The sequence below is a fragment of the Eurypyga helias genome, unplaced genomic scaffold (assembly GCF_000690775.1).
Source record: "Eurypyga helias isolate BGI_N326 unplaced genomic scaffold, ASM69077v1 scaffold26462, whole genome shotgun sequence".
In the NCBI taxonomy this organism is placed as follows: Eukaryota; Metazoa; Chordata; class Aves; order Eurypygiformes; family Eurypygidae; genus Eurypyga; species Eurypyga helias.
The window spans coordinates 894-23,895 of NW_010237037.1; the positions used below are offsets into that span (position 1 = coordinate 894).

The 23,002-nt window shown below is 39.7% G+C and overlaps 1 protein-coding gene across 1 annotated transcript; it reads right to left on the bottom strand.

Moving 5' to 3' along the window:
• Positions 1-2,123: 2,123 nt before the first annotated feature.
• On the bottom strand, positions 2,124-20,033 carry ZFYVE9 (zinc finger, FYVE domain containing 9). The gene is made up of 9 exons (XM_010147327.1): positions 19,964-20,033; positions 17,122-19,184; positions 12,019-12,118; positions 8,175-8,351; positions 7,690-7,859; positions 6,238-6,361; positions 4,432-4,554; positions 3,562-3,717; positions 2,124-2,137 (listed from the first exon to the last, which is right to left on the bottom strand). Exons 1-9 carry the CDS (start codon positions 20,031-20,033, stop codon positions 2,124-2,126), a joined length of 2,997 nt encoding a protein of 998 aa, XP_010145629.1.
• Positions 20,034-23,002: the final 2,969 nt, after the last annotated feature.

Here is a 23,002-nt window from a genome sequence, read left to right on the forward strand (position 1 = left end):
CCCCAACACGAGCCCTTCCCACGGGCTGCAGTTCCTCACAAACTGACCTGGTATAGGTCCCCCCGCCAGGATCATAGCCTCATTCAGCAGCAGCCTGCTCCAGCCAAGGTCCCCCCGGGGTCACAAGTCCTGCCAGCAAACCTGTCCAGCCTGGGCTACTCTCTCGATGGGGCTACAGCTCCTGCCAGGAGCCTGTTCCAGCGTGAGCTGCCCATGGGGTCAGAGCCTTCTACAGAAATTCCCCTGCTCCAGCATGGGGTCCTCCCTGGCTGCAGGTGGGTCTCTGCTCCACCATGACCCTCCATGGCTGCAGGGGCACAGCCGGCCTCAGCATGATCTGCACCATGGCTGCCAAGGAATCTCTGCTCTGGCACCTGGAGCCGCCTCCTCCCCCTTCCTCTCCACTGACCTGGGTGTCTGCAGAGTTGTTGCTCTCACACATTCTAACTCCTCTCTTTCACTGCAGTTGCAGTTTTCTTTTCCCCCTTCTCAAACATGTTATCCCAGAGGTGCTCCCACCATCACTGACGGGCTTGGCCTTGGTGAGCAGCAGGTCTGTCTTGGAGCCAGTTGGCATTGGCTCTGTTGGACACAGGGGAAGTTTCTAGCAGCTTCTCACAGCAGGTACCCCTGTAGCCCCCTCCGCTACTAAAACCTTACCCTGCAAACCCAATGCTCAGGGCAATTACAAAGCCATTTCAAGCAGTTGCCAGATTTGCATTTTCACTACAAACGTAACAATTGCATTTATTGTATTCCACAAAAGAGTTGATGCACTAGGGCATATCTGGCGGCTCTGTATTAACACATCCAACTGCTACAAAGTGCCCATTCAGACGGACAGAAGTTCTCATTTCTCCATTCACTAGACCTCCTGCCAGGCTTACAGGCAACAGACAAGGATAATCATGGGATTACTACTCCAACAGTACAACTACTACAACCACAACAGAAATCATTAGCTTTCAGTTTCAAAACAAGAAAAGCAACACAGCGGAGAGCTTGATGACAGAGGGGCCAGAGGAAAAATAAAGGGATGGAAACTGAGCAGTAATTGATACTTGCCTTAACGAACAACTCTACATTTTACTATAACTCACATGTATAAAACCTACAGTGAAAAAAGCCATTTTTCCTTCAAAATCTCTGCACTGTTTTACAATTCTAACATCCTAACACCAGACCAAAGCTTGAGGTTGAGGACTTCCCCTAAGAAAACGACGGCAGGTTCAGGGCGGTGCTGTACCAGGCTGACATGGCACCCATGCTGAAACAGGAGGTGAACCTGAAGGACAAGCTGCAGAGCGTTGGGCGTGCAGCCTAGCTGCTCCTGCCCGCAGGTCCGAGGCCTGGGCTGTGCTGCCGCTACTTGCTCGTGCTAGAACCATGCTCCGCAAATGGAGCTGGCACAGACAACAGGACTTGGCCTCGGGTTATCATCTGAGGAAAGCCGAAACATCTGGGAAGAGGCACACGCAGGTTTATGCTTCTAGGCTTGAACACAGAACTCAAACTTGAGCAAAAAGGGCTAGTAAGTACATGTGACTCATAAAAAAAAAATTGCTATATATATGGGCTTTAATTAAATAAACAAAAGGAGAATGCTGTATTTTTCAGCTGAAAGCAAAACCAACAGGAAACCCCAAAATCAAAACAAAATCAACATCACTTAAACGTAATTCTTGCTTCCATTCCAATTAAAAAAATTATATTTGTCTTTTTATTTTATGACTGATTTCCACAAAATATTTACTGAAGTAGATAAATAAAAAACATCCGCAGAAGTCACTTCAGTTTCCTGATGGCAAAATAAATTTAAACCAATATATTATGCAATGAGAAATGACAGCGTGAGGCAAGGTTTTAAGCAGTCTCTAGCTTCTGATGGGAATTCTCCTTTACTCTAAGTGCCTATCAGCTGATCGCCAGGAGAGGTGTGGTACCTCTGAAATGAACAAGTTTGGAAGCGTGGCTCCATCTGCAACAGCATGCCAACTGCTAACCACTTCCAAGGGGTTGCAGCCACCAGCTGAAACCCCTACAGCATCATATCCTGTCTCTCTGGCTCAGTAATGTCTAGAACAGCCAGGGCTGCAAATACGCTAAAATACACTTCTCCCTCTCTAACACGCATGACCTGGAAAGAAAAAAGGATGGATATTGAGAGCGTGCATTACAAAATGCCATGGGAATTTATCAAGGTGCTAGGTTCTGCAGAAACGTCAGCGTGGTTTGGTATCATACAGCAACTCAAAGTGCCTATCTATTTCTACTACGTGTCTGAAATGCAGCAGAGCAAATCCTACCAGAAGAACATTATGGAGTGGAGCTCCTGAACAGTGAAATTTGGGTTCTGGTTAAGAATTGTACAATAGCAAGCAGCTCTTTGCACAGTGCTATTGTAGGATATCAAATTACTACCACTAGAGCACTAAAAAAAGAATTCCAAATACATTATGTAGGAGTTATAAATTATGTATTTCTGTAGTGTAATTATACAGAACTTCATCACAATATATACACCAAGCTGGATTTATAGCTGCAATATATATATATATACACACACACAGTTTTTCATATCTATCTCCCTCTGAATAACTTCATAATTAGAAGATAAAGCATGGCAAGTGAAGTGAGGTTTGGAAAGGTGGTTGTTTCCAGTGTACAAGATCCACTATGACATGTGATAACAGTACTTTCTGAACCAGGCAGACAAAGTCCAACAATAGCTACTAGTGGAAGCCCATTTACTCAGCTAATGTGAAACACGTAAAGGTTTAAGTAATACAACCTTGCAACTGAGATACTAAAATTCAAAACTGGGGGATAATTTCTGCAGTGCCCCAGAATTCATGCCAGGCACACAGGTACATTTATGTCTGTACTACTTTAGAACAGAAATAGTATCTCCATAACGTGGCAATAGGCACACATGCTGGGGGAATCAAATTTCTGAACTACCTGGTTTGGGGGTATTTAACAGAGTATCCACCAAAATTCTCAATATTTTCTTTCTGTATCTTTAAAAAAGCTACGCTGACTTCAAGCTGAAACACAAACTGATTAGAAGCAATGTCATTAGTGTACTCATGAGCCCTGCTGAGCATCCTACTACACTTCCTGCTAACTGAAGTACAGTACTAACACCAGATAACGTCAGCCAAAGTCAAATTCTTACCCAGCGCCTAGCAGGAGCCAGAGCAGACGCTCAGCAACGGCTGCTGAACACAAAGTTGTCACAGGCAGAGTCCTCCTGCTCCACTGCTGTAACAGTCTATGCATGGCCTTTTCAGCCCACACTACTTTGTTCTCCGGGCACCCAGAGGAAGGCTGGAAAATCTCTGGAGCAGCTCCCCAGCACCTCATTAATACTTCTATTTGGTGAGATGAATATACACTGGATACTAATAACCAATAACAACTCAGCCTCCTCTCAGCTTTGATCCTTATTCTCTTTTTATATTCTTTTATACAAAAACAGCCATTCACTAAAGGACAAAAGCCATATCTGACCCAATATGACCACCTACCCAAACAATTTTTAACAGAGAGCATTCCTACCTGCTAAGGCATCCCGGTAAAGTTGCACAAAATGGTTAAAGATATCCTTAGGCAAACATTTCTCATCAGGCAAACACTGCAAGAGAATGACTATCTCGGACTGCCCCACTGCATGCATGCCTTTTGTAGTGAAACACCAGCACTTCCTGTTCACATCTGCAGAGAGGGAAACATCTATCAGAACAGAAGACCAGAATTTCATAAAATATGCCTAACTTTCACTGCAGGAAGATAGCTCTTTCAATAATCAGTCTTACAGCATGTTTGGTTGTGATTTCTGTCACACACACAAATTAGGTTCTAAATCCCTTACCTTGCAAGCGAACACATCCACAACAAAAGCAGTTCAGTAATTCCCAGTTCACAGCTAAGGAGGAGCCAGAACATTACAGCCCCCAGTCAAATCTTGGCATTCCTCTCTCCCCCAGCACATGTACACACACAGACACACACACGTGCAGTACAGAAAAGGATAGAAGAGATGCACAGCAGAGCAGAAACGGTGTGTTACTGTGGGATCCTGTCTGCTTTCTCCAGAAAGGGGTGACAGGGAAATGAGTTAAGCAATCAAAGGAAGAATGAGCAATAAAATACCCTGCCCTATCAAGTCAGATAGGAGACACTGATCTCCGCATCTGAGACTGGAGGCTCTAACAGTCTAGTTTATCTTTTTTGCACAAATTATCTGTACTGATATCTAAAGCACTGGAAAAGAGCCTTTTATAATTTAATATGGCTAAGTATAGAGTTTTCAATCCATGCATATTTTCAGAGGCTATCCTACCAAATAAAAATGCTACTGTTCCTTCTAATAGTATACATAACATTTCCCCCTCATACCCCAAGCCTTATTTAATAATAAAAACTTACAATTTACTATTTTTACCATGGACAGCAAATTAGCATTTAAAACAAATACGAGAGGGTCAGGGCCACCGTCCTCCAGCTGCTGCATGACAGAGATCTGAGAAGGTCTCTCTTCTACAGCATAGTCTGTGAAAGAAACAAGCAAACACACAGTGCAGTCCTCAACGTAGTGGTACAGTACTCTACGTTACAATCAGATAACCCAGATTCTGGTGGTTTTTTGACCTTTTAGAAAAACTTCCTGAAGTATTGCTGGTTTGACTGATTGACTGTTTCCTAGGCTGGTATTTTCGAATTTCCATAGTGTTTATGTACGTAACCCCTGTACATCCTACAGGGAAGTGCAGCTTGTTTTATAAATCAACAGTTTTTTGGTATCAACTGGAGGAGAAATTGGAAATCAAATTGAGAAATTTGCCATGGTGTCAACTGAAATCCCAAGTGACAAAGACGTAAACAACTGTTATTTATATCACAGTAAAGCACAAGAACATCGATCCTGGACTACAAACACCAACACATAGTCTACCCCTGTGCCACGTAACTTACACTTTCTGTGCATTAGCTACTAGGAAGATAACAAATGAGGGAACACTATATAAACCAGAATTTTTTATAATTCATAAAGTGTCTAAATCCAGTGTAAAATGGGTGTAGTGATCAGACCCAGTTGACTAGCAGATTGGAATTTTTCATCCATGTGACTAATCTACTATGCATTTAAGCTTTAACAAAAATAGTTATACAGATGAAAACAGATTTTGAAAGAAATGCATTACGTTTCCAGTTAAAATTATCTAGGAAGAAAAGTAATTTTGCATTCTAAAGTGAAAAATGGTTTTGGAATCTTTTTAAACATAATTAGAATATCAGAAGTAAAATGCAGCAAAGAAAATCCAGTATGTGACAGCATATGAAACAAAATCAACTTAGCATACAAAACAGGATTTATGTGAGGTTGTTGATATAAAAGCTGAAAAGTATACTGTAGTTTCACTCCTTTTTTTGTGGAGGAGACTGAATAATCAGGCACCCACATGAACAGCTAACACAGGCTGGAACAGATTTGTTTTGAAATTACATGCTGCTCACATTTTGGTTTTGACACTATCCTGCAGTAAAAGGTTACTTCCAGCTTAACATTAGAAATGCACTGTATCAGCAAAATATTTAACAGGAATAAAAAAAATCAAAGGTGAAAAAATAAGTTAATCCCAGGAATGTTTTAAAGATGTAATGAATCAGACTGTGGAAAACAACTGCCAGATAAACAAATACACACTTTTTTTTAACCTTTTAAAAATTAGTTTTTGATTTTCTGAATCCTCCTCCATTTGGATAGTCTAGGAGGGGACATCACAACTACTAAATGCTTCACTGTGGGCCAAGATGTGCAGTAGTGCTGCTGAAAGCAGTGCTCGGGTATGCCTCAAAAGGAGTGGATGTTCCAAGAGAATTCCAGAGAAGGGAAACATGAATATTCATAAGGCTAATTAAAATGTATCTCTGTGTGAAACATTCCCCACAGTCCGATTAGTGAAGAAATTAGCACATATTTCTGGACTGAAGTTAATTTTTTTTTGCTTTGTGTTTTACTTCTTACAGTAATTCCACTGAAAGATGGGATTCTTCCTGGATACTACTGATGACCAGTGGTGCAAATGTGTGTCCCAACATTTAGCCACGAGTACTTACTGTGAATTTCTTCAAATATTCAGCATATTGGCAGCATCTTATTTTTAAAATAAACACAGTAACTATTAGGTTAATTGCAACGGCTAAGTGCTAGCTGCCAAATCAGACCCTCACCTCCTTTTACTCCAGTGGAGATGAGAATTGGAGGAAGACCATCTTCAGGAATTAGATTCATTGCACTGCCAACAGGACTGCCAACCTGAGTTATATTTCCCGAGAATACAGAAGCATTATCAGTCTGCAAGAAGCAAACAACAAGAAAGGACAACATTACAACAGTAGTAACGATAAAAATCTAAGAGCTGGCTGAGGAGATTACTAGATGTAGGTGAAGGAGTCTCTTGTCTGCTGGAGAACCAGCACCAGAGAGTAATTTGGCTCTTTAACAAACAGATGATCATGTGATGACTCCTGTATGTGAACTACAACTAAAAAGCCCACATCTCCCTTCTCTACACCCTTCACATACACCCATTTCTTTACAAAATCTAAATGTTCCTATGCCCATCTGAACTTTCTGCAAAGTCTCCATTCCACTCACATGGGGTATGGTGGGTTTAACATTGCTAGGTTGCACCTGCACTTTCCTGCATGCATCATTTTTGAGAACTGTCAAACAAAGCCTTTTTCTGCTTCACGCTATGACAAGGGTGATTAACTTGGAGGGTGATTCTCCCCCTATACCCTGCTCTCGTGAGACCCCACCCAGAGTACTGCGTCGAGCTGTGGGACCTTGAAAATAAGGACACAGACTGGTTGGAGCGAGTCCAGAGGAGGCCACGAAGATGCTCCGAGGGCTGGAGCCCCTCTGCCATGGGGACAGGCTGAGAGAGTTGGGCTTGTTTAGTCTGGAGGAGAAGGATCCAGGGAGACCTTATAGCACCTTCCAGTACCTGAAGGGGGCTACAAGGAAGCTGGGGGGGACTTTTTACAAGGGCCTGTAGTGACAGGACATGGGGTAACGGGTTTAAATGGAAAGTGGGGAGGGTTAGGTTAGATATCAGGAAGAAGTTTTTCACAGAGAGGGTGGTGAGGCACTGCGACAGGTTGCCCAGAGAAGCTGTGGATGCCCCCTCCCTGGAAGTGTCCAAGGCCAGGCTGGATGAGGCTTGGAGCAACCTGGTCTAGTGGAAGGTGTCCCTGCCCATGGCAGGGGGGTTGGAACTAGATGATCTTTAAGGTCCCTTCCAACCCAAACCATTCTGTGATTCTATGACAGAATGACAGGTTACTGACCATGACTCAGCTCTTTTAAAATATGCATTATACAAATTTCCTTCGTACACAGGCTGTACAGCCAACACTTGGCAGCCACCTAGCACACAGACTTAAAACACTGCTTAGTGCTCTGCCTCAGAATAGTTCATTTCAGTTCAAAATATATGGTTGTTTCAGCACTCTGCAAACACTACTATAAATGACGACACTTGTGATACAACATACTGAGACAAGCCTGAACAGATTTCCTAGGTCAATCTTACTGAAATCTCCACAGAAGCTAATATCCTATTCACAACCAAAGCTAGCACGGTCTTTTGAGCGGTGAATAGCGTAACGCTTCCTTACTTCTGCTGATAAAGTGTTGTTGGTCACGGGCTTTGATGGGTCATGCGACACTGCTAAGGTTCCTGTGGAAGTTGTCCCAGACACTGTCAGTTTTGCTGCATCAGCAACTTCTCCATTGGGCAATATCCCATCAGCAAACCAAACACGCCTTTGTTCTCTAGGTTGAGCCACTAGAGAGAACAAAGAAGATAGGATTTAAGATCTCACAGTAACATTGACTGGAAAATTTCAGTACAGAAGAGCAAACCATAAAAATTCATAGAGAAACATGGAGTGGAAGGGACTTAAGACATCATCAAGTACATTCCCTATGGCAGCATCCCATATAAACACATCTGCTGAGAGTAGTTTACTTGTTCTTAAAAACCTGTCGTCCCTACTGAGAGCAAGAATGTCACAAACAGCAGTATCTAGAGTATTCGATGCAGATATTCTTTCCAAATTCTCACTACAGGTAAATTGAAAGAAAAAAGAAGTAGTCCTACCTTCTGCTCCAGGATGCTTTAAAACTCCCACAGGTACCATGACAGTGGGAGGCGGAGAGCTCAGGGCGCCCGAGGCCTGAGCCTGCTGCAAAGGAGGGATAGTAGAACAGTATTCAGCGGGATTGTTAGGGTTAGGACTCTGGCTTGAGGCACTCATCATGTTCTCCCAGGCTTGAGCTAAAGCAAACAAAGAACAAGAAACATGAGCACAGAGGAAGGTATCTAAAAGTCCAAAACACACTGTTAAGTTCTCAGCTACAGAAAGTATGGACTCTGCCACCTTCCAAAAAAAAATATCTCTTTCTTTATTTCAAAGCCCAGAAGACTGTAATTAAGCAAGAAAATGCATAGCAGCAGGAGAAACAGCACTGGTCCTGTGCAATAAAAATATCAGGTCATTTTAAATATTTAAAAAATTATAACAATACACATTGACCTGAATGACACTTCATTTCTCATGCTTCATTTTGTTTCTTCTTCAAAGATTTAACTTAAACCACTCAATTCTTATATATGTATTTATCATATTGTAGGGACAGATGGACATCCGTATTACAAATGTTTTATAACCTACAGGACACATGAGCAGATTTATCTTTTGTACATGAGAAAAGGCACCTTGTATTTATTTATAGCCGGGGCAGATCAGTACAGGTCAACAATTTACATTCTTAACTATGAAAAAACCTCTTATGCTATTAATTCTGAAGGCATGACTTGAGCCTTAATTCAACTGGCCAAACAACAACACACAAAACTTCTTTGTCAACAACATCCATCACAGGGGAATCTCTCCTCTAGCTAGTGAAACAGACTGTATCTCCACAGCACTACTTCTTTTTCATCTGTAAGGATGGCTTGTAGCTATATAAGGTACCAGAAAATTCGTATGTCCGCTTGCACCTTCAACCATATTAGTGTGTTACAAATAAATGCATCCCTCTAGTCGGGCATAAATGGCATGCCACCTAAGCTCTCAGAGCAGCTATAAAGCCTGAATAAATCATGTATATCTTTGGGTTCCTTTGGCTATGAACTATCAGAAAACCAAAGTGAAAAGAAAAAGACTCAGAAAACCCAAACAGATCACAGCAGAACATAAACCCCTGCTGCTTCCTCCCATCAACCTGCAAAACCAAGAAGATGAAATGCATGCAGATGGAAAAGGTATTAAGATTTCCATTTGAGAAGATGAATTAAATGGAAGTATTATTTAATAGCAATTCTGTATTCCTTTAGAGTACAGGTCCTGAAAGAAGGAAGTGTTAAAAATGTACAAATAAAAGCTACATCTCTAGGATCCCTTTATTAGAAAAATTATAGCATGGTAAAAGAACATTTTTAAAGCTTTCTCTAAATCAAGCAAAGTGACAACTCAGCATATCTACCAATTGAAAATACAGTAAAAATAGCATTGGAAACTTATTAAACACATAGCCTGGCCACGGAAAAGTGCCAGAAAACATATAACCCTCCTCCAACATCCCAGTGAAACACAAACCGGATACGAAGTAACCAAATGAAATAACCACTTTTAAAGTGCAAATCCTGTCCCTGATTCCAAGACTCTGTGAAGATTAATGCTTAACCTGCTGCGCCAAGTGGAAAAACCCCAAAAAGCTGTACCAACAAAGAAACTGCATGGATCAGGAAGGATCAGATACAGTCAGGCTACAGGTTAACTAACCAGTAATCAAAAGCATCATCACAAAGCACTGCAGCAAGGATAGAAACAGAGAGGTAGCCCCAGGCAAGTACACCTAAGTATGCAGGCGGCTCTCTCCCTATTATAAACCAAGCAGTGGTGTCACTGTTCACTGTCATTAATGTGTGTCTGTCCTGGCAGCAGGACAGAAAGGCTTTTAAAAGGAAATCATTATAATATAATCAATTTTATTATGCTTTTTTACAAGAACACTTCTGGTTTCAACTGAAATATTTTCAGATTCTTCCCTTCCCCCAGATGAAAACAAGTCCTACTCACCACCAAAAGGAGCCAGCTGTCTTTTGCCAGGTGTATGTGTAATTCCTCGTTCTTGTACACCTTGAAATGTGCTAACTTCTCCATATCAAAACATAACACTTTAGCACCCCTTCAAGGTCATCATTAGGACTCAGTTTTAATTTCTAGATATTACAACTTACAATTTCCTATCACCTTCCACATTTGGCCTACAGTAAAGAATTATTAATAATTAAAACCTAGCACTGCACTGATTAATCTTTTTGAAACAGAAAAAAATTATTCCTGTTTAATAACAGAAACTGTCTAATAATGATGCATGCTCACCTCAAGACTAAGCACTCAGTTACTTTCAACCAAATCTGTGTCATACTCAACTTCTTTGGAGAATAAATAAAGCTATGAGCTTCTACATTTAGGTAGATGCTCAACAAATTAACAGATCTTTCCAAAAACAGCAGCCTAAATCATCTACTATACAGTACACGTAAAGACACGTCAAAATCGCCTGTCTGAATGTTGACATAAACCAGAATTCTCCTTACTAGTTCTTGGTTAAAACTACAGCAGCAATTTTGTATGAAAGTCTCCAAAGTTTAACTAAGCATTTGCAGCAATGGAGATTCCATGAGAACTGTTCAATAATTATCAGGATAGTTAGTAATCCTGATGGTTAAGGTTTGCATTTAGAACCTGGATTTGGCCGACTTCTCATCCTACCCACTATACCTTGGAGTGTGTCAGACCTTCCTCTACAGCTGAGGGAACTTCTGCCATGAAATTTCCGTTATCCAGATATATATTTATACTCTGAGATCAAGTCACCTATTCACCTTTCCATTAATAAACCTGAGACAGAATGGCCGGAATTTCTCAGGATGAGACAGGTTTTCTCATGATTAAGCATGTATCCTCTCTCAACCTAATTCTATTTTTCTACCTTCTCAATTCAAGACAAAAACTGCATATCAAGTCTTTCAGCAATAGCCATCTCAGTGCCATGGAAGCAGGCCAATTGGACAGCAGAATCACCCAAAGGTAACTGCCAGCTCAGAAGTTCTTGAAATTTTCTGTAGCCTCAATATACAGTGAGAAGAATACTCTGTGTTTGCCCATATTTATACCACATACCTAAAGTGTTAATACTATAAAGTACAAAATACAAAATAGATTCCATGGCCCTTTGGTCAATACCAAAGGGTATTGGACAGTCTGTCCTTACACTGAACAAAGGTAATATAACTTGTGTGTTCTACTTGTAAATTTCTAATTCCTGTGACCTCTCCTAAGTCCCAGGTTCACATCAGGCTTGTAGCCACAGCACCATCCTGGGTTTGACAAGACCCTCCAGTAACATGCCCAAAACAACAATCCAAACTCCATTGTCCACACCTGCAGGCAGGTTTTTAGACAAGACTCAAGCACAAAGGAGTTAAGGAGGAAGAAGAGTGGGATGGATTTGTGGATAAACACTACTTCCTAATTCCCTGTAGTGCATTATCTAGAAGAGGTAACTCTCCCCTATGGCATCTCATACAGAAGATTCTACTCAGGCATCAAAGGACAGAGAGTAGGCTCCTGAATTAAAAGTAAATAAAACCCCCAAACACCAAAATATCACGGTTTCTGCAATCCTGGTACAGCACTCACAAATGAAAGCTTTCAAATCCGCTGCAACCTTACCAGTTTGTGCCTTTTGTTAATCGTAGTTAGTTTAGGAATCCCCACTCTGCACAGGGCTTCCCCACTGATCTCTCAAGGACCTTCTCTGTTCAGAATACTTACGCACACAAATGAAGTTTAGTGCCTTTTTAAACAGCACCACTGCAGCTCAACACAAACCCAGTGAAGCAGTGCATCGCAGATTCTCTTTGCACTCACCATTCATCAGTACTGAATGGCAGATGACACACACTCTAGCTTCCTTCCGATCCATGTACAGCAACTTGCACTTCAGGCTGCAGCATGCCGCGCAAAAAACCTGGAACCGAACGGGAAACAACTTAAGTGTTGTTCAAAAACATGGGATGAACTGGTAAATTCGGACAAGAGAATATCTGTAAAGCTCTACACATGCAAAATAGGCAGGTAAATTATCAGTATTTTCCCATTAAAGCCACAGTGACTAATAGCTGCCCAGGGTGTCTTTCCCACTAATCCTGATGAAGCAGTGTTACATGGAACACATAATGCATCTTGTCCCGATACTGAACAGTGGGGTTTTTAAAATATGTTTGGCATAAATGACAACAGGTTAATAAATTCCTACCACTTTACAATCCCTCACAGAATTAACAACTTGAAATTAATTTCAGTCTTAGAAAAAGCATGAGTACTTTCTAGAATCAACTACGTTTACATGCCCAAGTTTTCTCCACATGAAGAGATTTCTGTGGCACAGAGTAATTCAAACAACACATTTTTATTTGCAGCAGGGCAATTCATCTGTATTAGCAACTCTAGCTATTTAATCTCTCCATATATAACAAGTTACTCCCCACCTGACACTTAAGTGAAGTGATGTATCAAAATGTTTTAAGAGTTCAACATACACAAGACATTTAAAAAAGCTGAATGACATTGGTACTGCAAGAAAACCTTGCTCCATTTATATATATATATACACACACAAAAAAGCCCGTATTTACGTAATTACAAACACTGTAGCATCACAACACTAGAGAGGAATCAGGAACTGCATTTGACGCATGCCGGCTACTAAGCAGGGATCCGGTGCAAAATCCCTGGGAGGACGACCTGCTGCGGAGATGCAGTTGCACTGCCAGTGCTTCTCACCTGAACCAGCTCTAACAACTCCCCAGTCCTGGGCAGGAGACAGTGTTGAGGCTTCCTCCAGACAAGCAAAACCATGAAACATGAGCATGGCTTGTGCACCAGAACAAACACTTGCATGCAGATATGATCCTACAATAGCAATTGCAATCACAAAATCCTGCAGAACAGACAAATCAGGGTGCCCTGATTTCTTATTTGCTTTAAAGAATTGTATTTTATTAGTTTAAAAAACCAGTATTTCCTCAAGAGTTATTACTGAGGTGACATGTGAAGACAGTGATGAATACCCATTTCATGCAGAAAGGTAATGTCACACTCAGGGAATCTAGAAACAGCAGCAGTTACCTAACAAATGAGTGCAGATATCAAGAGGAATTTCAAATGTCAATTATATGTGGATATCTACAATTCCCTATGCATTATTATGAGCTGTAATGCTTTCTTAATCCAAAACATTATTCCATCATCACTTTAACAGACATATTTCTGTAATATAGACAAGAAACTCACAGGACTTTCAAATGTAGATATACGTAAGCCTAACTAAATTTCAGCCAAGTTAAAGATCACACCAAATTATGACGACTTTGCAGCCTGTTACTTTTCCAGTCTTACAGTGGCAAATGCTTAAAATAAGGACATACAAAATAAGCTCCGAGTTCACTGTGAGAGCTGAAAATTGAATGTGAAGACAGAAGAGCTCCCCCTGTCTCATTTCAACTAATTTTAATGTTTCCTAATGATGTCAATTTAAACATTTCAGAAATAAAATATAACTGTGAACAGACTGGCATTTTCACGCAAAAATAAAACCAACCCTTTCACCACTGTGAAAATCCTTTTTTTTTTTAAAAAAAAGTACTTCAAAAATTTGACTTCTGCATTTACACCTTAACCCAATTTACAGCATTCTAGGGAATATGAATAACAACAACACAGCGTATCTTAGAGACATTTGACATCATTTCAGTTCTCCAGGAGAAATTTCCAGTCAGAAGTTCAGTATTGAACATGGAAAAATCAATGTCTTCAGCCATATAATATCTGATTTAGGACCCTTTATCAGACACCACACTGTACATTCAGCAAAGCTCCCAAGTGCAACGATCTAAATGTTAAAACATGTCCCCTCTTAGGGTGCAACACAGAGGAAGAATACAGTCCAGCACAACTGACAATTCAGTCTAGTTATGAACGACCACCAAGTCATTATCTCCGTGTATCATGCTATAAAAAACCAACATAGCAGTGTCAGAGCAAGTTTTTCCGTTACTAGGGTTTTCAGGTTCACCAGGAGTCATTAAAACATTAGTTGCTAGGGGGGGTTGGTGATTTCTTTATATTTTAATGGAACAATTATAAATTTGGTTGTCAATAAAAAAGTGACATAGAGATTTTTCTGGTCTTCCTGTCAAGGATGATTGTTTCATCTGACAATAGGAAATACAAAATGTAAAATTTATGAATGTGTTCACACATATTCTTCAGGTTCTTAATTTTAATTCAAAACTTACTCTAAGTGTGTTACTTTCTACCACTCCCCTGAGGTTCATACCTTCCATTAATTTTGCAATTATTATCCTGAAATTAAAAACTGAGACAGACTTCCCAGGTGCCACTCAACTATTTTTAAATGCAATTTTCATTCCCAAATGAGATACATTCATCCCTACTACAATAATGATTTGTCATGATGCTAATAAAGCTTAAAAAGAAATTGTTGTGCTAAAGCTTGTATTCAGAAAGATTCAGTTCCATGACTTCCCCTAGAAACAATTAATTGCAAGAGCTGAAGACATCATCTCCCCAGTTCCTTAAGAGGTATTCATACATTTAATAGAAACAGTGGAAGCGTCACTGTGGTTCGGTAGCTACCTACACCACTGGCATGTTACCTACACCAACATGACTTGCTTTGGGGGTGGCTCTCTTAGCCAGAAAGCAAGAGCAGCCAGCTGAGAAAGGTGATGTCTCAAACCACTACAGTTAGATTCATCAAAGCTTGCCCATCAAAGCCTCTGGTCTCCTTCCTCCCAGAATCGTTACAGGAATTAAGTGTTGTAAAGCAATTTGTAGTAAGTGCTAAGTATTCTTTGACTTATACTGATTCTTCGCATTTATTAATGAGTGAGGTTTTTTAGAGAAGAAAACATAAAGAAGGCATGAAAAACCAGAATTTTCTGCCACATGTTTTGACTGCACATGTGCAAATTTGGCCCAGACCACATTAGCTAACAAAAACTTCTAGAAACAAGTAATTCTGAGGATTATTGTAAGAGCACTCTGAGAATATTAAATACTTCTACACGTATTTTTCGCATCTGAGAAACAAGTTTGTCTGCAGAGAAGGGAACCTTGTATTTTACCCATTCCCCAACTTCTGATCCAAATCCGTCCTAGTTGTTCTTCTCAAGGCTTGTTTTCAGTAGTGCAAAAAAAAAGAAAACCACACCACACTGTTTGGCCTTGCTCTATCTGGGCACGCTGTATCCACTTTGTTTACAGAGATTTTCATTTTCTGCTTCTCATTTGTGCAATTCAGGGCTTCAGTCATTACAGGGCAGTAATCAAATCCAAGCAACGAACTTGTTTACAACACATATATAAGTAGAACACATTACTGTAAATGAAAATTGTAGTCATATTTGTTAAAGTCATAAAAAACAAAAGCATGACCTAAATAACTGACAGTGTAAGTTAATACTTCAAAGCTAAAATGATGGATATTTCTTTAGCTTATATGCCTTACAGATTGTCCTTAACTGCAATGAGAAAGAGATTGAGCCCTTTGACATTAAGCAAAAGGTAGGCATGTACCTCCCACGATGGTTATGAGTGACTGTGGATACTAGCTCCACATCAGGACTTCCACTGCAACCAACCTGCAAGAGGATGGGCAGAAGGAAGCCACTGGTAGTCCTGGACCAGCGGACAATGAGTGTCCTGGGAATGATTTTTCAGCATGTCTCACAATGAAATTTGAGTAGAATCTACTTATCTGGTGTTGCAGTGAAGAGACTGAGCACTATGCATTTTGGTTACTAAAGGGACAAGTCACACACATACACAGTCCCTCACAGGGGAACAAGCCTGTGTTCTGCTAGGCTGTTTCCAGAAACAGGTGACATAAGGGTTTGAGCTTTCCAGGTACATTTGTTCCTTTCAGGTCCTTTGTTCAAGTCTTTCTGCTTCCCTGCATTATTCTGGTAGCTAAAGATCTTGCCCATAGCAGTCAGGAGGTCTTTCAATCAACTTCAGAGACCTTTGGATAGGGCCTAAATGAACCAAAGTTACTTTTACTCTAGTTTTTAGTGGGTTTTACTATTTCTGTTCATCATAATGAATATTTTTAATATTCATCTACTTGACAAGAGTGTTAGTTTACCACTTTTGAATCCTCAGATTTGTTCCTAAGCTCCTACTTCCCATGTGCACTGACTTGTATTTCAGTAACAAAATATTTGGAAATACTTCACAAACTAACCATTTACCATAAACTTGCCAAACATAAGAATTTGTTGACCTAGATGGCACATATATAAAACTTTAAAAGGAAAAAAAAAAATCAACAATAAAATATTTCTTACATAACACAAAATGATACAGAAATTATGTTTTCGTTGTCTTCATTACAAATGTTCTCACCATCTGTACATATATCAAATTACAGATAAATTAGTATATTTTTTTTCCCCAGGAGCACATGTATATTCCTTAAAACAATGTAAGCAATAGAAGAAAGAAGACTTAACAGACAGAGTTGATCTGCCACCTAAACCAGCAGGAACACCAACAATTCAGCAGCACACTTCCAATCCCCAACAATATGTTTCAGTATCTTTAATGGGATTATTGATGCAGTAATTTCTGCAAACTGGTTTCCTGCACTCAGCTGTGTTACAGCAGTTCTACATTAATCCAATGATGTTGATTGTGGCAATCAACAGATACACTGCTCGTACAGGCTAAATATTCTTTCAGTTACAAATAACAATTAATTGTTCTCTATCAGAATCCTGAATAGAGCTTAGAACCTCCTTTTTTACCTTCACAAATCAAGCACCGATTTTTAGGAAGACATGTTACCAGTAACTATAAACAGTGGCTTAGGAAGTCCTCTGATTTGATTTTATGCAGTATCAGAAAAAAAAAGGGCGCTTTGAGCTAACTCACAAAACACAAACTTACCTTCCCACAAGCTCTGCAATGATGCCTTCTTTTGGTGAATGTAAATCTGGCCTCACATTTCATACAGTTTGGTGCTTGAGAATCTGGAACCCAAACTGGAGCCACCTCACCCAAAGTCGTAAAAGGCTTTCTGGCTGGAGCTCCAAACTGACCAGCTCTGAGATCATTATCTGGACTATCTGGGGCTACTGCAAGGCACGGACTACTAGAGACTCCAGATTCATACTCTTCCAAATGTTCCCCATTAGTATCAGTAACAGAGGCATTTAAAGATGTTTCACCAGGAAACGTGTCTGCTGTAACCCCTAATTGAGTCTTACCAAAGACGTTTTTGTTTTTACTATTACCTCCACAATTTGGGGGAACAAGATCATTTTGTAAGTGGTCCGATAATGGCTTCGGAATCTGCAGTTTGAGATTTGTAGGTTGCTTAGGTCTTGCACCACCAAAAGGAACACTGATAGATTGCAGATTAGTCACTGGTTTTGGTGAAGTTTGCCCTTGCATGGATGAAACCTGACTACAAAGATTATGTAAATAATTTTTCTTTATGTGGTCACCAGTGCTGTTTAAAATAAGACTGCTCCCTTCTGTGGTCTCATTTCCTCTCTGTTCATAAACATTAGTGTAACATTCTGACTTGCTCTCCTCTATCTCCTTTTCCTCTGTTACCGAGTCTTCCTTGGAGGGTAGTGTCTTTGGAACATGAGCAACCACTGGGTTCTGCATTCCATAGGAATCACAACCATTAGACAGAGAGCTTGCTGCTGATGTAGCCATCACATCAGAGAGACTGGACCCTTCAAGCTCATCTATACCAGTCCCTTTTAAGTCTATGCCTGCCTCCATCATCCCATCTCCACCTTCTTTACTATTACTATGTGCCTCACCAGGCTGTTTCTTCTGCAAAAGTCTTTCATTCTCTCCCAGAGTTTGCTTATTATTCATCTCATTCAACTTAGTCGGTTCCCTATCAGTCATCTCCTGAGATTCAGGATAACACTCTGCCATGCTGAGCGATTCCATTGTGCCAAGATTTTTATCACAATCCACGACATCGCTCTCAGTGGCACTAACATCCTCAGGGGGAAAATGTTCTGCAACATGTTCCTTGTAATTGCCACTTCCAGCCACGTTAGGCTGACAAGTTTCGGTGAGCCCCAACAGCCTAGACTGTAACTCTTGGGTTGTTTCCTGTTCTACGATTAAGTTTCCATTACTTGAACCAGAAGAAGAGTTTTCAGCTTCCAGATCCGTTCTCTGAGGAATGGCTTTACTAGTAAAATTTTCAACGGATACACAGTTTTCTTGCATTTTAACGGTACCATCAACTGGTCTCTGTAAGAGAGTCACTGCATTAATCCCTGCAGCCGTAGCTTCTGAAAACAGTGAATCTTTACTCATATTAAAATCATCCTTTAAGCGAGAGGAGGGGCATGCAACAGTCAGGCTTTCAGATGAAGCACTAATCAAATGACTTAAAGAGTCATCTTCAGTGCACAGCCGATTTACTTGCTTTTCTGTATCTGTATCTTTATCCATGGATCCATTTACAGTAACACTAAACTGATCATTCTGTCGGTTTTCATTATCCAGTGTAAAGCTAATAGTGTCCATTAGGGACTGACTGGTGTAATTTTTACAATCCAGCAAATCGCCACTTTGTAGTGTTCTTCTGTCACAGTTATGCATGACTGCCACCACTAGTACATTTTTCTCCTCTGGCAAGCAAGCTGTATTTCCACATTTCTTTTCTCCGGTTTCCACAGTGTTACACTGATCATCCCGATTTCTTTTAATCAACTGATCATCTGCTGCTGCCTGATCATCAATCCACATGACTGGGGTCTCTGGGCTTGTGCTAAAATCCTTTCCATTAGCACAGTGATCCTCTCCTCCTGTTGGTGCAGTCACTGAATGAGACAAGGAGAAAGACTTTAATCTCTGTTGACATTCATTAGGAGTTGTAGTTTCATTCACGTTGGCCACGGACAGACGACGAGAAGGCGGATCTAGAATCTGATTCCACTTTGCACCCAACAGTGGAGGTGAAACAGCGGCATCTGGAAAAAGTGTTTAAACAAAAGAACTTACTGCCCTATTAACACTACAGGTTCTATTAACTCTGTTGCATTAGAATGCCCCAAATATAAACATAGAGATGTTCAAATATGGGTACAACAGTAAAACACACCTGCCATAAGTGGCATCCTTGATCAACCATTAGTAGTGTAATTGCACAATGTTTCTGGAACTCAAGAAGTTTAGAGATACGCCAATTAGTATCAAGTTGAATTTTCACAAGCAACATCAAACAATCGATTAATATACTTTAGACAGCTAGAAATGCCTTGAAAGATTCCCACTCCCTTAAAATGTTCAATTTCCTTGACAGCACAGAAGTAATTAGACTAAGCAAAAAATTTAATAGTTCAACTATTATAACTTTCATTACATGATTTATGTGACCTAATAAAACATTTCTATGCTTGAGTCTCCCAAAACTGCAAAAGAAACTTAAAATAAGTTTTGCCTAATATGTTTAAAATAAATTATTAAAATATTGCCACTGAGATTAAGCTTCACAAAACCTTTCTTTTAAAAGTGTATGGAAGATTTTCTATTAAAAGAGTGGGAGATTTGAAATAAGTAAACAAGATGAATGGGAAAAGAAGAGAATACTACTAACAAATACTGAAGACACACCATGAATTTTACACAAGTTCTGATATTAATTTGCAACTCAAAACCAAAAAGGGTACCACCGATCTCTCCTTTTTCAACAGTGTTCTCTGTAGATGCACATTAGATGTATTCTTCAATCGTGTTCAAAATGACTCACCTTCGTTTTGCTCAAATTCATCTAAAACCTTATCGAGGTTATATGCCTCTGCTTGGAAATAGTTCTCCATTTGTCAGGGAAAAACCACCAGATGCTTGTCGGAACCTGCCAGAGAACAAATTACAATCAGATATTTAACAGCCAGTCAGCAGTGCTCCACTACATATTGCCCTGATTTAAGGGGAAAAGAAGTCCTTTGTAAATCAAATTTTACATACATTACATCATAAATCAAAAGTATTTTCAAGGAATAAAACTTACTTGTGTGCTTAAACTTGCTTAATTCAGATTAAAAACCTCCCCAGACTTGCTTTGGATTTTATTACCTTCAGTCTCCCAAGGTTATAAATACCTTTTTTTAAATGTTTAAATCCATGTCAGTTCAAAGTAGAATGTATTCCACACCACAGACTTATATGCACATCTGTCCCTCTGCTTAATTGAATGCATTTTCCATTTAGTATGGTAGACCTTTTTGAGAGGCCAAAATAAAGGGAAATTTTTTTCAGGATTTGGGAGTAAGTTATCCACAGACACCACATCAAATTGAATTCTGCAATTTAGAAACTCCCTGACTGCTTAGAAACTCCCCTTAAGGGCAACATAACAAAAAGGACAGTCATATAGTTCTTTCTCATGCAGTGTTTGCTTAGGATTTGCAAAATGCAACCGACGTAGGAAACATCATTTTTCTCACATCTTGAGCTTTCTTTTCATTGTATATCCATGCAATTTTCATAATTATTTAGATGGCTGAGATCTTTTCCACCACAATAAACAGGGAGAGAGGGAAGAGGAAGAATTTTCATCAGTAGTTACCAAAGTAGTAGTTACCAGTGTAACAGACGAGCAAAGGTATGTTTAACAATAATGCACTGACATCAAACCCAGTCACATGTTTCTGCCCTCAGATCATTATCAATGCTTCTCTAGGGTCTGAAGGCATTACATCAACTTTTTACATGCAGAGAAAACACTGACCTCCACCTGCGAATTTAAACAGAACTGTCATCAAAGTCAGCAACAGCCTTTAAGATATTTCAAAGCCCAAATTATGACGGCAGTGCAACGCCACATTAATGTGTCTAACCATCAAGATCACCATAATGGTAAATGCAAAACTGTTCCAACACCAGTCAGAAAATAACAGCCTAGAGCACCAGAAAGCCAACTAACAATGTGAGGATCTGGCTTTCAGTTCTGTGCTACCACCAATTAGCTCATGTGGCTTTGAACAGGCAGTTTCAACTCTCCGTGCTTCTGATTTTTTAATGTATACTAGGCAACCAGTGTTCTGCGTCACTCTTCATTTCCCAGAGATGCTCTCAAGATTCATACTCGTAAAAGTTGTTAAAGGGCTTAATGAGTGTTACTCGAATTGTGCTAGCTCTTAAAATGCCTGTTTTAATAATTCTTGTTTCCCTGAAAGGCAGGCACTGGAAAACTAGCAAAATACACAGAAGTAAATACTCTTATCAAATGATAATACTCTCAGGCTAGAAAGTAAGATGACAAGGGGGAAATGAAAACAAAACAACTCTAAGTCATTAAAGAAAAAACTTTCTACAACTTCACATGATAAATAACGTTTGCGCCCTAACAGCAGGAGTATGGCCTTGTTGCTACCAGAGGCTTGCAGCAGTAAGACACCCCGATCCATTCTGTAAAAACATTCACTACCAGCAAAGACATTTGCACTGAGAAATGTGTGCCATAACCTATATACCATAAAGGGAGACCTTCATTTGATCTGTTCTCGGAAAAACAGCCTTATTCCCTTCAGAGCTGGCTTTCAATGTTGTGAAACAAGGAAATGGAGGAGGAGAGGGTGAGAACCTTGTTTTGCAGTAAGTAACAGTGTTAGACCTGACAGCTAGACTCCAGCTCAATTAAAAACCTGCCCTTCTACCCTGGACGTACAACAGACAAGAAACACGTCAGACGAAGCTTCCAATTTAAAACTATACTTCAACATTATCCCCATAATATCTGGATTTGAGGAAAACATCAACCAGTTTTATTTCAATTACTGCAACATTAAATATAGCTTTGTGTTTATTGTGAGCCACAGCTACGATTAGGTTATTGGTTCCAGAAGATCATGCATTAAGGTATCACAAAATGCAGAGTTGACCTCAAATTTGACACATGATGTATTTAAAAGATGATCATGTTAGCACATAAATACACTACTATTTAATATAATCAGATTAAATTATGTTTTAAAGATATATACAAAAAGCCAACTTTAAAAAAAATGAGCGTAACGGCAACTCAGAAATTGCAATAAGCATCCCCAAAAAATACCATTTTGCAAAGAAATTCAGAGATAAATTAGACTCGTCACTTTATAGACACACAGATTTTACCTCTGTTCTGGGATTTTAGATTAACTCCTTCTGCAAGGAAGATAGATGATTGGCCACATCATTTACTGCACATGGATGCACAGATTATAACCAAAGCAATGGAGAAGCTGGACACCTTCATCAAAAGTTGTATTTTAGAAGTTGAAAAAAGCTCAACATTTTAGATTCTGTCCCAAAAACCAGGTTCTGACCTCCAGCTGCGACAAAGTGTACTCTTTGATCCCTGTGATACCCACCTGCAAGGTCTTCCTGAGCTATCCAACCTGCCCACTAAGCCACTGTATTAAAAATCTTTCATAACATTTTAACTGCAACAATTACATTCACTACACACATTTCAATTAAACCAAAATAATTTTACGCAGCATATGCTTCTCCTGGCACAAACAAATACTAAATTCATTCAAACTACATCCAAACTGCAAGAGTTCAGGGCTTCACTTGCACCTTTCTCTCCACCTCATTTCAACTCCTTAATAGGAAGCATCTTCACCAGCTCAGTAAATATCAAATATTGAAAAGTTAATTAGAATCTGGCTCAATGAATATTTCACTTGAATTTTTTTTCCATTCGGAGTTCTCAGCATCAGCCAAAATTAACTCACTACAGGAAAACTGTTTTGTACAAAACACCATATAATTTCACATCCATTTATGATGTATTTAATGT

Coding starts and splice junctions, on each gene's coding strand:
- ZFYVE9 (XM_010147327.1), bottom strand. CDS start 20,033: ATGGAGAACTATTTCCAAGCAGAGGCATATAACCTCGATAAGGTTTTA. Junction 19,185..19,963: donor TGAATTTGAGCAAAACGAAG/GTGAGTCATTTT, acceptor CACTTTTTCCAG/ATGCCGCTGTTTCACCTCCA. Junction 7,860..8,174: donor AAAGCATCCTGGAGCAGAAG/GTAGGACTACTT, acceptor TGTTCTCTCTAG/TGGCTCAACCTAGAGAACAA.